This window comes from Electrophorus electricus, chromosome 20 (assembly GCF_013358815.1).
Source record: "Electrophorus electricus isolate fEleEle1 chromosome 20, fEleEle1.pri, whole genome shotgun sequence".
NCBI classification, from domain to species: domain Eukaryota; kingdom Metazoa; phylum Chordata; class Actinopteri; order Gymnotiformes; family Gymnotidae; genus Electrophorus; species Electrophorus electricus.
Window position 1 is genome coordinate 15,780,557 of NC_049554.1, and position 14,628 is coordinate 15,795,184.

Here is a 14,628-nt window from a genome sequence, read left to right on the forward strand (position 1 = left end):
GGTTCCATACAACATTATAGTAGCCACGGTTATGGGCCGATAGAGTTGGTTCCATCATGTTATGGCACAATGTCACTTTGTGTCTCAGGCTGCAGGCCATTTTAGTAGCTGCTCCAAGATGTCTAAGCTCATATTTGTTTACTAGATAACTATCTCATATCTGTTTACCAGATATCTATCTCACATCTGTTTCATGCCCAATTACTAAGTAATTCTAAAGGTAATAAATAACACAAACGTCACTTTAGCAAGATTAGATAAGCAGCTCTAAATGAAAGTAGTACTCTAATTATTTTGCTGACCTTAATAAGGAATGTAATGGTGCACAAACTATAAAAAATGGGTCACAGGGTGGACACAGAGGTGCAGACCTAACCCTGACCCTAATCCTAACCCTTGATAAAAGAAATAGATAATAAAAGCTTAATAACAATTTAATAACAATTAAATTGAAGCATGATAGTCAAATTTTATTATCTTAGATTATAATAGATTACAATAGACTATAGACTTCAATTTTATTCTTAAAAAAAATCTAAATTCTTCTCACTGAAAATTAAAATATTCGAAGTAAGAATGTCAGATTTAAACACAAGAAGAAATATAAGAGCATGAATTAAGTATTAGGTCGAATGTTCGTGCCCAAACCGCGCTCGGTTTAGTCTGTTGGCTATTGCATACTTACCATTTTTAAAACTGTATACCATACTTATTTAAAATAATGACCACTAGATGTGGTTAAGCATTTCAAAAAGAATGATACATCTGGGTAAGACATGATTGTTTTGTTTGTTACATCAGACTCAAGCTTCAGTTTTCAATATTGGAAAGATGCGCACACGTATTGTTTATTTTACAATGGAAATTCATAAACTGCTCGTTTCTAGGTTGTGTAAAGACTGTAATCGTCGGCGCTAGGATCCAGAGGAGCTAAAGCGACTCAACGCAAGCAGCAGTTCGGGCGGCGGGACTCGACTCGCTCCCCTCGGGTCCAAGCTTAACTTCCCCAGCTGACGTCAGCTGGCAGCCTTGGCACTACTCGCCGCTCCGGACATAGCGTTGAGAAAATGCTCCTCTCCGTACCGCCAAGGACAGGAATCAATCCATACAACGGATACAACAGCAGAAACAGTAAAAAGGTAATGCTAATGCGAGCTTTTAACTTACACCGGACGGGGTTGCCCATATGAGCGTTTTCTTATCTTTCGCGATAGAAACCAATTTTATGCTTGACAATAAGCTGCAGTGTCCTTGAGGGCGAAGCGTTCAAAAACGGAGAAGTTGAGCTTTCCTGAACAAACCTCCTGTGTTCTTCTTCATCTATCTCGTTATGTGTGTAAAAAGTCACCGTTTCTCTGTAGGTTGGATTTATCAGCAACAACCCTCTCAAAGGCCTTAAGTTTTAAGAGCGCTTGTGTTGTTGGACTCGACAAAGAGGCATTGGAAGGCAGAAACTTTGCTAGGAACGCTGGAAAACGACGTGAGAGAGAGAGAGAGAGAGAGAGAGAGAGAGAGAGAGAGAGAGAGAGAGAGTGTGTGTGTGTGTGAGAGAGAGAGAGAGAGAGAGGGGGGGGGAGAGAGAGAGAGTGTGCGTGCGCGTTTCTGCACCTCGGATATAGTAGAAAGGAAGGTGAAGTAGAAGATAGAGATGTTCTATTAGTTATTATAAAGTTACCTTTACTCAAATTTAGGGCGGTAAAGACAACCATAAATTGGATCGCCCGAATCATTTTTATATTACTGGAATCCGCCGAGTTTGGCAGACTTTTCTGCGAGGGCAGATTGCCCCACCCCTTGAAAGAGCACACTGTGTCGGCGCTGCCTCTGTGGCAACATGAGGAAACGGGCTGCGCTAGCGTTCGACTAAATCCGGAGGTGTTACGATGGCTCTGTATTGTCCTCATTTCTACCTTTTTTGCGGCACTGTTCACGCCTGCTTTACACGATTTACATAATGCAGGATGTGAGTTGTGCCACACATTTCGAGGCTAAAATGTATATCTGAGATCATGACTCACGAACACTTAGTTTCGAAATGTCCGTCCTTACACATCCGTGACACATCTGTAGCGAAGACAAAGTTACACTCGAGAGTTCGTTGTGAATGTTGGTCGAGAGTATAATAAATGCTGTGATTGAGAAGATTTAAAGTAGGACCAATGAAAATGAACATTTTAGTTTTTTTGTAAATATAGGTGCTGTTTAAATATGTAAAAACCTTTGCGCATCAGTGCATGACCAAACTGATTGTCTTAACATCTGCGATCCGTATTGTTTTGACGTGTTGGTTTGGGCTGCAGGAGTGTGTACGATGGATTAAAATGTGTCCGTCCTTAATCACGCAACTGTCCAGGACTAACGAGGCTTTTGAACGTCATGGGTAAATAAAGCTTCTCTGGAAACGGTGGTTACAGTCATTTATTTCTCTGCACAGCCAAAGCTATTTGTGTAAGGAAAGTTAATCTCGTAGAAGTCTTTACGTGAAACTTATCTGACAGCTGTATGGACATTTTTATTAGTCGTACGAAATCCGAAGCCAACTTTGTACTTTTAAAGCAATAGGCTGAGGGTGTAATTCAGAGCTCATTTTATTTATTATTTTACACTGATATTATATTCCTATTCTGTTAAAATCAAAACGCCAGTGAATTGTACTGCTAGTTTTTCTCAAGAACAAACATTCATCACTCAGTAAAAAGGGCTGGATTCTGAGGCTCTGATGTGCTGTTAATTTCCCCATAACAGGAAGGCCTTAAAACACCAATGGAAGCCTAGCTGAAAGAATTAGACAGCAGACAATAACAGCCATCTAATCAAGCACTATAGTTATTTTATTTATTTAGATTTTACAAAATAATGAAGAACTGTTTAGGAAGCGGTTAATGTAACTTGTGGAAAGCTGAGTGTAATTTTTCTCCCACCCTGTTTCTTACCAACTGTGGTGGTGATCACTGGCTTCCTGGTTTTTAAATAACAAGCTTTAAACATGGTCTCCCTTATGATTTCATAATTGTCAATATATTAATATATTATCATTTCTTTAAATCATATAGTTACATGTTTTTAAGTTGATATGAGCAATGACCAAATAATTCACTAACAACCTAAAGCCACAAACAGGATGTTTTCAAAGAAAGTATACTATATTTGATTGTAAAATTTTGGAAGTCCATCCATGTATACTATGTGTCTGCTTAAGTTATCCAATATAAGTAAAAGGAGACCAAGATGAACTATTTCAATAATATTGATTATATAGCAAAAGAAAATACTGTTGCACTTATCAATCTTGCTATATACAACTTGCCCATGACACTAAAAACCTCACTCCATAAGTGATAATGGAGCTATGAGTGTGGTATGCATGTCAACACAGGTTAAAATCTGAAAAAGTAGTTTATATAGGAACCTCACCACAGTGTTACCAGGTTAATATTACTGACCAGAATAAAAATGTAACTATTATGTTAAAACATGGCATATATAAGAATGAAGAATTTAAATTATTCTTGTAGTTTTTTTGAGATTACGTTTGTAGTATTTACCTGTCTCTATACTGAGTATATGTTTAACACCTATAATACTCTAGCAGTGCTATTATTCACAGAATGATTCTGATGAAGTATGGTCCCCTGTGTGCATGAAAAACAAACCGAAACCTGCTCATTCCAACCCAGCTGCCACAACCCGACATGTGACGGGGTTCACAGTGACACACAGGGCACACATAGAGCGTTCATCTGTTAGCCCTCATGATTTATAGAGGCTGATCTGAAGAATCAGCAATCCATAAATGTATCAGTTATATGTTGCATCACATTACCATTGTCAAAAAGATTGGCTTGCAGCTTTAAACCATTACTGGACGTATAAAACTACAGAAGGAGTGATAGGGCTGTGTTATGCTTCACAAAGAGAAAATCCTAGAACAATGTAAAACCTAGAACACTGATCACAGAAATAGAAGACGTGATTATGTCTGCGATGATGGTATTGCTCACGCTGTGTACCTAAATATTTTCAAGAGATGAACACTGAAGAGGATGTTATAATATGATATTACATCTCTCTTTGCTAGAGAAAAGGGGTGTCCTTGACCAAATATCCAAAGCTACATTTTTACATTAATGGCACTGAAAAAGTATCCTCCATGGCGGTGTAAAGTTTGGCTGTGGTGTGGAGTTCATCTAGAGGTCAAGTGCACATGTGGAGAATTCCGGACATATCTCTGTTGCCATCTCTCTTTTCTCTCCTTCCTTTTGACCTGCTGCCTAGTTTCTGTACCTGGGCCATGAGGATAAACAAAGGCACGAACACAAAATAAATGAAGGGTGATGGATGAAAAAAGGCCCTTTGTGAGCGGGTGGCGATTGTAGAACCAGATGGCACAGGGTTTTGGGTTACCACATTGCCTTCAAAATGACGTTACTTAATACTACACTTCCCAGACATCCTGGCTATAATTCCCTAACTGCTGTGCCATGTTAAAGATAGCTTAGGCTCTATAACCTAAAGAAAATATTGTTTTGTAGCCTTCCTGAGAATCCAAGAAAGATAGTAAAATGTGTGATTTTTAATTTACTGATGCAAAAAGTAATGAGGTACTTGAATATAGAGAAATATTAATTTCCAATTTCTCTGACATGATTGTTTTATTTGCTGTACCTAATTTCATTCTTCATGTATTTATGGGTTTCCCACTATGGCACTGCTTGTGCACCCAGCAGTCTACAGTACTATTGTTTTCTTTACTAGTTTGGTTTTGGAAAGAACCCTTTCTGCCACTTGAAACTCATGGTTTAATAGTGGAACTATCATTAGTGCTAGTTCATTCATGTTTAAGTCTCTGTCTCTCTCTTTCTATGCATTCTAGTATTACTGTTAGAGGATGGATCTTGTTTGGTCACTTGTAAATGTTTCTTTTTGATTCAGCAAATTAAAGTGTGTGGCTATTTGGTATTTTAGACTAATGGCTCGGACTAATCATAGACTAATGACAAATATCATTCTGGCCAGGTCTTTGTGAATGTTTGTACGAGTGTGAAGAGCGCGAGTCTCTGAGTGTTCTGTCCGAAGAGTGTTTTGTCCGAATACTCTCATAGAACACTTGTCATAGCTGCAGTTCTTGGCAGCATGTTGTACAGTTATTTCACTCATTACCAATAGACAGCAAACAATACCACATTTGACTTTTCTGTACTCTGAACAGCAACCTAGCGAGCACAGGCTGAAGGCAGAAGTTACATAGAAATGACAGAGAAGGGACGTGAGGGACGGAGCAAGTCTGTACTAGATCCTGATGTCGCCCGTCATCCAGCAGGAATGTGGCAAGGTTCGCAAAAATAGCTCTCTGGCATAATATCACACATTGACATTGGGAGGAAAAAAGAGGGAAGTCCTATGATCCTTTGCTCTACTGCAGTGATCTTGCGTTGCAGTCATCAGCACGGGGTCCCTCTTCATACCAAAAATAAACCAAATAATCTAGACTGAAGCTGGGAAGTGATGTATGTGACAGAGATGAGCATGGTTTAGATGGGTTTTGTTTTCTTTCTATGATCTGTTTCCATTTCTGAACCCTTTATAGCACTTATACAAATTATCAAAATCCAAATGTATTTATATAGCACTTTTTACAATAGATGTTGTCACAAAGCAGCTTTACAAATGTCCAAGTCCAAGCCCCCAGTGAGCAAGCCAAGGGCAGCAGTGGCAAGGAAAAACTCCCCAGAGCCTGAGGAAGAAACCTTGAGAGGAACCGACACTCAAAGGGGGGGGGGGGGGGGCATCCTCCTCTTGTTGACAACAGACACCTTAATAATAACATCTTAAAGAGAAAAATAAATACAAAATTAAATTCATGTCTAGTCTAACTTTCTAGAGGTCCTATTCTTCTTCCAATAATGTGCATGTGTCCGAGACCCATCCCGCAAGAGAACGTCTGTTAAAAGCAATGGAGAAGCAGTTGGCTAGGGTGGAGGTGTGGTGGGCTATAGCAGGGGACATCAGGGGGTGGGGACACTTATGTGGATGTCTAGAGATTTTATGCGCCCCATGTGAACTCTAAGACTTACACTGATCAATTTTAGCTACCCAGTTATAAGAAGCTATGATCCTACGTGCTTAACCTCTTGCATTATAAGAACAAGCAAAGAAAAGGTACAGCTCCTGTTTAAAGCTTTAGATTAACTTTAGATTTACTTTAGATTGCCTCCAAATATATGTAGCTTTAAACTGCATTGTGCCCACACGTTAAAAACAAAACAACAATAAAAACACATGATTCTAACAGGAATGACCCATAGCATGGGGCAACAACATTTTAATATTTTTTTGGCCAACCAACTAAAATAGGTGAACCAATGTACTTTGTATGCTAAATTTAATTCTGTTTTTAGTATTTTTTTAGTATATTTAGTATTTTTAATCAGGTATGGTTTTTAAGTGACAGTGCCTTTAAACTCTATAGACATATAATAAATATTATATGTCTATAATATTTATTCAGAAATAATGCTGTTATTACACTTATGATATGTGCAAACTTACTTCTAAATGTACAGGTGAGTTTTGTCTATATTTGGCCTCAGGAAGGTCCCTCTTCAGTGTCCAGCAGTAGTTTGCCAACACAGAGGGGATCCACTTTCCTTGGTATCACTTTTCCATACTGTACATAATGACATATGAGTATTTTGGAACAAAAAAGTTGGTTCTAGAACTCACCTTTTCCCTCTCAAGTCAGGCTTTTAGTCTGCGTTCCAGAGCCTTATATGCTGTGTAGTAAGCCACTATTTATTGTCACTGTCAAACCAGTACAAAGTGGGTCAGATATGGGTTTGCATAGCTATAGAAATGTTCTGTCTGCTTTCTTCATCTATCATCAAGTTGCAGGATTGTCAGCCACTGTGTCAGTCTGTCTTTCAGTTTGGAAGTTTCCCAAATAGTGAGTCTCCATGCTTGTCCTTCTGTCTGCTTTCTTTTGGGCTCATTTACATTTTCTTCCAACAATGTATTTTTGCGTGTGCGACTATATGTGACCTATACATATTACTATAGGCACCCTTTTCTTTATTTCTTGTTTATTGCTGTTTTCAAATGATTTTTAATGACACTTTTGATTGTAATAGTGAGAGGCCTTGAAGTGAAGAGCCATGGTTAGATTTAGGGCTAGAGGTAGAGGTAGGCTTTACTTGAGCCTGTTTCTGTCCTCTTAGATCTGTTATCAAGTTAGAAACAGCTGCAGAGTAGGTGTTGTCTACAAAGTTCAGCAAAGACAAGTCAAAGAGAAGTCCTTTAAGAACATCCAGGAAATCTTCGAACTATAGGGTTCCTCATGGTCTCCTCAGATTAAAGAACATATATGGAGATGTGTAGATGTTTAATTGAACGCTCTGCTCTTTGCTATCCACAGTCTTAAATAAGACCAGAGGAGCCATTGATGCACTTTATAGGAAATGCCTTATTCATTCATTCACAGGTATGCTGGTGAATCAATAATTGTGTTGCACAGAGAGGTTCCAGGTCTGACGGCTCACTGAACTGTGAAATTGAGGGAAAACAGCCATTTTGAATTCTCTGACTTAGTTAGGGAATCTGGATTAGGGTTAGGGTTGTTTGAACTGTGATTATTTGGGGAAACTGGGTTAGGGTAGTTTGAACTGTATGATTTAGTTGGGAAAATTGGGTTAGGATAAATTGAACTGTTTGATATAGTGGGGGAAACTGGGTTAGTATGGTTTGAACAGTCTGATTTAGTTGGGGAAACTGGGTTAAGGTAAGTTGAACTGTCTGATATAGCTGGGGAAATTGCTCCACTGCTGCACTTTTCACCAGGATCATGTTGTCAGTTTAGTTCTCCCTCATCCTGTTCAACTTAATGGACATCTGAAGTGGAAATAGTAATGTGGAAACAAGTAGAACTAATAATGAAGTGGAAATCAAAAGCAATAGAAATAATGCTTGTGGCCTTTTATTCATTTTTTACAATGACAGGGTTAAGGTTAGGGTTAGTGAGCCACAGATTAACGACAGCCACTGATTAGAGTGGTTAGGGTTAGGGTTAGTTGGCTACAGATTAATGTGGTTTTCAAATGTTCAAGCACATTTGGATGGCTGCCAAAGTTTTCATGTTACTGAGTACTCTGATTGAATCACCAATAGTCCTGCATCATACACTGCTACACCTTTACATGTACATAATACATGCACATGATCTTTACTCATTCTACATCATTCTACATTCATGCTGTGATTGTTAGAGACCTGTCCTTGCTTAATCTTCATCTAAGAATATCATAAGATCTTGCCTGCATGTGAAAGCAAGATTCTGCCTGTGTGTGTGTGTGTGTGTGTGTGTGTGTGTGTGTGTGTGTGTGTGTGTGTGTGTAAAAATGTGCGCCACTGTGCACTCTGGACATTGTCAGTGAGTGTGAACGGTGTAAATATAAATTGTTTTTCCATCATGAGCTACCATCATAAAGAAATGACGACTCCTCACTTCAAATGTCTTTCAGGCTTAAATGCCGTTTGAATGTGCAACGTCCTTGTACACCTGAAAGAGACTAGCTGGATCTTGTAATAGTATACAAAATAAATACTGTGATACTGTGCCTTCTGGATGCACTTGTATTTAGTGAGATTGGACCTGTTTTCTGGTGCGTCCCTGCTGAGGGCATCACTACACTAGCAGAGTGACACTTGACACCTTACGCCACCTGTCTTGGAAGAGATTTATATATTGTCCACCAGAGGTCTGATCACCTGCCCTAACTTGATATTTCATCCTTCCCTGAACCTCTTTAAGAGCCTAAATAAGGAGCAGGAGGTTCCCTCAGAAACAAAAAAGAAGGAGTCTTATTATAAGGTTAAAGTAGAAAAGCAAAATTCGATCTGCTTAATGTTTTGCTCTTTGTCAGTTGTTTTCATGATGCTAACATTAATATGTGCAGGTCAAAAGGCAAGCAATGCTACATCACATTACTTGTCATAGTAAATATCACAGTTTAAGACTTTTTTGTTGATCAGAAATTTTTCATTCATTATGTTCTTGGGAGTTAAAATCCAATATAAGAACTATATGGGTTAAACAGTACATTTTCTTCATTTTTTATTGCCTCTGCAAATACATTAAATTTGAATTGGGCAGTTGTACTTGTTTTTATACAAATGCTGAGTAATCATGATTATAAATATTTGTTTTAGAAATGAAGAATTTGCTGAGGCTATGCAGAAGCCTTGCTTAAATTGAGAACTTTGTCACAAAGAGAAAAATGTGTTCCCTTTAGTCAAGAAACGTTCCTTACAAAAAATAAAAGGTTTTAAAACCCGAATTTGCTGTGTGCTTCTAATATTCATAGCTTTTCATGTATAATATTCTTAATATAATAGCTTTGTTAAATAATGTTGTACCCGTCCCAGTCACTGTCTGTCCCCGTCACGTTGTTTGTACCAGTCGTTTTGTCCCCTTTGGTGTCCGTCCCTGTGCCTGTTAGCGTGTCCGTCCCTGTGCCTGTTAGCGTGTCCGTCCCTGTGTCTTGTGTCTGTTGTCGTCTTGGTGCCTGTCCTTCCCCCTCTGTCTTGCTTGCGCTGGCCCGTGTCTGGTCGTTCGGTCCTCTGGCCTCACCGTTGGGGGCCGCGGCCCAATAGGCTGGCGTGCTGGGAGTCACGCTGTTGGGGAGGGGCTCTGTCACGGTACAGCCCCTCCCCCCAAACGCCTCCGTGTGTGTGTGTGTGTGTTTGTCAAAGTGGCCACGCCCCCCTGTGTCTCACACCTGCTCCTCATTGTGTCATTAGCATACGTGAATAAAAGTCTATCATTTTACGCGTTTGTGTTGTCGGTGTTTAACCCCATTAGCCTGCGTGCTAAGTGTTATATGTTATGTGTGAAAATAAACGTATATTCTTGTGTCTGCCACTTGTCCCCGCATCCTGCTTTAACCTCCACGTTACAGTAAATGATTTTTCTGTTTATCCTGCACATACCCATTTCCACACATGGAGAGAGGGAAGGCTGAAACAAAAACAAGCAGCCAGTTTGGAATATAAGGATCTGGATCTTGTAGACATCTCTTCATCAATCCATTATAATTTAAATAGATTTTTTAATCTGTGCTTTTGTTACTGAAAGTGTGATTTTTGCTGGTGTTAAAAAAACTAATGAGAGAGGGTCAACGTCATTCTTATGGTTAGGGTCAGTGTTAAGGTTAACCTCACCATTTCGGCATGTTTAACCAGAAGATTACTCATTATACTCCAACATTTTCAGTCTGCTGAGCACTAACATGATGAGGATGTGGCAGTCTGTTATTGGCCATCTGTACAATGGTAGTGGGAATCTCAGATGCATAGTCAACACCTTCTCATCTTCACCCTTCTAGCCCACTGAGCATCAGGTGCATATCAGACGCTAGAAAGGTACTCTCCACATTGCTATCAATATTTCAATAATGGCAAATTTTATTTATTCATTCATTCATTCATTCATTTATTTTGCAAATAAACACTACATAGTACATAACTTGTTTGTTCTTATTTTCCATTCTTAAAAATATTTTTCATGTTTTATTCACATAGCATCCTTCTGACATCCAAGGTCTCTTTAAAACGTACGTTCTAGAAAAATAAATACTTTATAAAAAAAAAGGGAAGGAAGCTTTTGAAAGAAGGAGATGAATAACTCTACATGAATAGGATCAACTTAGGTTTGAAAGCAGAAATAGAGACATTGGGGTAATATTTAGGCCTTTGGCACTGAAAGACCTGCCATCCAATTACACAGCCTGGTGTGTGGCACCACAAGTGGTCTGCTGCCTGAGGACCTAAAGGATGCAAGATGGGATGTAAGGGTGGAAAGGTTCAGAAAGAACCAAAACAAGACCATGGGTGGGGCTTGCTATATTTAAGGGAGGTAGAGAGAGTGCTCTCCTTTATTGATTGTCTGCAGATGTCCTACTATCAACCTGATTTTGGAATGGCACTGAAGTTAAATACCGTGGTTATAGTTAAGACTGCTTACTAATGCTTACTAAACATGTTTATTTTCCTTTTCAGTTTATTTTCACCTTTATATTAATAAATTGAGCATGTTGAACTTACCTGGAGTCATCCCTTGTGACGGTGTTGCAAACCCCGGATTCCGTCCTTGCCACAAAACCACATGTAAATCTGTAAGTTCCTGGGGATTCTATCATCTTCCAACAGGGGATGTTCACACCTTACCAGCAGATTTTAATTGTTATGGTATGCTTACCATGTGTCTGAAATAAGTGTTTCTCTCATCCAAGTGTTCAACGATGGAGTGAAAAACTAGTGTGCATGTGATTAGAAGTCACTAAGGATGGCTTGGATATTAAGAGTGCTAAAGATGCAATACAACACCAGAGTCTCAAAGTGCTTTATGCTTTGATGCATTCGTGAAAGCTTCAGGAGTGGCTTCTGAAAATGTTTCCCAGAAAAAAAGCCTGCAACAAATTGTCCGTATATTTGGACTCTTTATATAAAGACATTTAAAGGAAGGATCTTTGAAAGTAATTTACTATCACGTATAGGATAAAATTGGTTCTACTTTAGAGAAATAAATGGTACTTAAGTGTGAGTATAACTTCACTGTGATATGTATCTTGACGTAACCTATTTGATGCATGGTGTATGTGGTGGTGTTAGTGGGTGGGTTGTCAGAGAGTGCTTTGGTACTTAGGACTGTGTATCCCTTCATTTCCCATTGTGCAGCAATGATTCACACTGCCACCAAACAGCTGACAAATAACCCTGGAATATTTCTTTACATTTCAATGAGGTTTCTCTATTATGCATGCTTGAAGGTTGTACAGTGTTATTATTAGAAAACAAAGACAATGGACTGAACCATTGAAGCGAGGAAGTGGGGTGGAGTTGATTCTAAGAGCTTTGGGTGGTATTAATGATAGCAAAGCTCCATACAGCTCCATATAGCCCCTTTCTGGTATTTCGTAGTATAACCCTTACCACAGAGAGTTATTTAAATTTCATACCAGCTTTATGTTTACATGTTTACAGTCATCAGCTTTCACTATATACAGTCCAGGTTTCACTGTTTATAATCACATGCTTTCAGTGTTTACAATCACCAGGATTTACTGTTTATAGTTCAGGTTTCACTGTTTACAGCAACAAGCCTTTTCTGATTACAATCACCAGCTTTCACTGTTTACAGTGCAGGATGAATACAGTCCAGTAATGCAGCTTCATTCTAATTTTAAAGACTCTATTGTTAATTATGTCTATATAATCAGAACTCTAGAAGACTACTTTGAGATAATTACTTTGAAAAAAAATACATACAGTTAGAGGTTTGACAGCTCTTGTTTGACAGTTCTTTTACTGGCTGATTGAATTGATTGGTTTTATTATTTTTTTCAGTGATTTAATGACACAATTCATGCTTCAATAAATAATAATATAGGTGATTTGGTATGTACAGATACTAAAATTCTATACAAGTAACCTTAGAGGAAGCTGGTTTGTTAGATAAGTATGAATGCATTGATGTGGGAGATACTTGATTATTATTATGGTAATAATGATGAGAAATGAAATGTTTTTATCCACTTCCTGACCTTATATGGGTTTTCTTTGTGTTTTGCAGCAGGCATATGTGTCCTCCAGCCACCAGATGGCTCCCCCGAGTCCCAACACCAACAGCAGCAGTGCCAGTAGTGCAGCGGGTGGAGAACAGCTGAGCAAAACGAATCTCTATATTCGAGGCCTCCACCCAGGAACCACTGACCAGGACTTGGTCAAGCTCTGTCAGCCGTAAGTCAATGTGATGCTTGTGCTTTGTAGTGATGAATGATTTGTTCCTTTTGACTGACCCTTGTGTAGATTGAAGTGCAAAGACAGATAAAGCAAAAGGGGTTTTGTTCTAACATTACCTAAAATCTGCCTTGATAATTTAGTTTTTTTAATTCTGTCATACACAGTATAACTCGCAGTGAAATGGTTGAGAGTGCTCTGTCCAAACTGAGGAAAAACAAAAACCGGGATGCATAGAGAAAAAAATAAAAAAATAAATTATTATTATATATATATATATATATATATATATATATATATATATATATATATATATATACACACAAAATATATTAACAATGTATGTACAATATATGTATATTATTAATATATACACAATGTACAATGTATATGGTTGTGTGTGTATATATATGTACACAATGTACAGAATGTACAGATCCATTCTTCTAGACAAGAGGCTTTTTTTAGTCTAGTCTAAATAGCCAGTCTAAATAGAATTACATAGAATAACAAAGTTGGACCTTACTGCCAGAGGAAATGTTAATATTGTGTTGGGCACAGGTTTAAAAATGGTTATATGCACACTACCACCAGTGTACACATACATTTATAAACTGGCAGACTTCAAGGTAAATGTAGTAAATGTAGCAATAGAATGCACTTGCAGGTTAGCTTTAAGTCTAAGCAAAAGGGACACATTCTCTTCCCATATTTACTTAATACAGACAATTTTCAAGGTGATATTGGGCAAGCTGTTGTTTCGTTACAAGTTATGTGTGCTTGAATTTTGTTAACTTACCACTAGCTAAAGTAGCTAATGGCTAACTGTCTGTACCTTGGATCAGGCACAGGTAACCCTAACCTTTCCCTCTCATACAGGTGGAAATGAGCAGCTAAAAATGAGACTGTGGAAAGACAAATTGTCCATAGTGTTCAATGAATCACCAGTAAAACTGTTAAGGGCATACACATTAACAAAACATTTGGCCTAATCAGTGTTCATATGTGCTTTCATCAGTTGCCAGCACAAGCCAAAGAAACAAAGAGGAAAGTGACAGTAGCAAGAATAAATTCAGGGTGTGTGGGTAACTTAGACCCTACTGCTGCTTCTCAGTGACGATTGAAGACTACTGTGTTACTTTTCCACTGGCTAGATTCCCAGACCCAGATGAATCAGAGGTCTAGATTTAAAAAAAGAAAACTGTATTGGTACTCAGATTTGGTTCAGTAGGTTTAATGCATGTCCAGGAAATGGGTGTGTTTGAAGGTATTGGGGGAGGTCTTCAGGGCTTAATCCCCAAGTGTTTTGAAGCTCCAAATGATGTTTTCAGTTTCAGATTTATTGCTTTAGTGCTTTAGAACTACTGACACTTTGAGTTACGGTTCAGTACCTGCCAGTCCCAGGTGACTACTGACACTTTGAGTTACGGTTCAGTACCTGCCAGTCCCAGGTGACTACTGACACTTTGAGTTATGGTTCAGTACCTGCCAGTCCCAGGTGTCCCCCCCCCGCCAACAGTCATGAAGACCGAAGATCAACCAGATGGACATACATGCTGTCTTATGGAAGCAGGATCAAGAGGAGGGTGTGGTGCAGATATTACACATTTCAGGTTAATGAAGGATGAGCAAAGCAGCTAATTTATAGATAGGTAACTTGGATAAAATTATTTTTTACTGTTAGACAATGTAAAGACATGAACCCTTACCATTATTATGCTGCCGGCTCACAGCCTCAGCTAACTAGCTAAATGTACTGATATACTTTTTTTTATAATTAAATTTATATATATATATATATATATATATATATATATATATATATATATATATATATAT

At 38.4% G+C, this 14,628-nt stretch overlaps 1 protein-coding gene across 2 annotated transcripts in view; it reads left to right on the top strand.

Annotated features, from left to right (window-relative positions):
* The first annotated feature begins 932 nt into the window (after positions 1-932).
* The window catches only part of LOC113582002 (RNA-binding motif, single-stranded-interacting protein 2-like), a 39,426-nt gene continuing 25,730 nt past the window's right edge, over positions 933-14,628 (top strand). The window contains exons 1-2 of one of the 2 annotated variants that reach the window (XM_027017524.2): positions 933-1,139; positions 12,623-12,789. In XM_027017524.2, coding sequence (XP_026873325.1) covers positions 1,068-1,139; positions 12,623-12,789 — 239 coding nt within the window. In that variant the 5' untranslated portion in view covers positions 933-1,067. The remainder of the gene's footprint in view (positions 1,140-12,622; positions 12,790-14,628) is intronic. The other variant, XM_027017523.2, reaches the window with a different exon arrangement.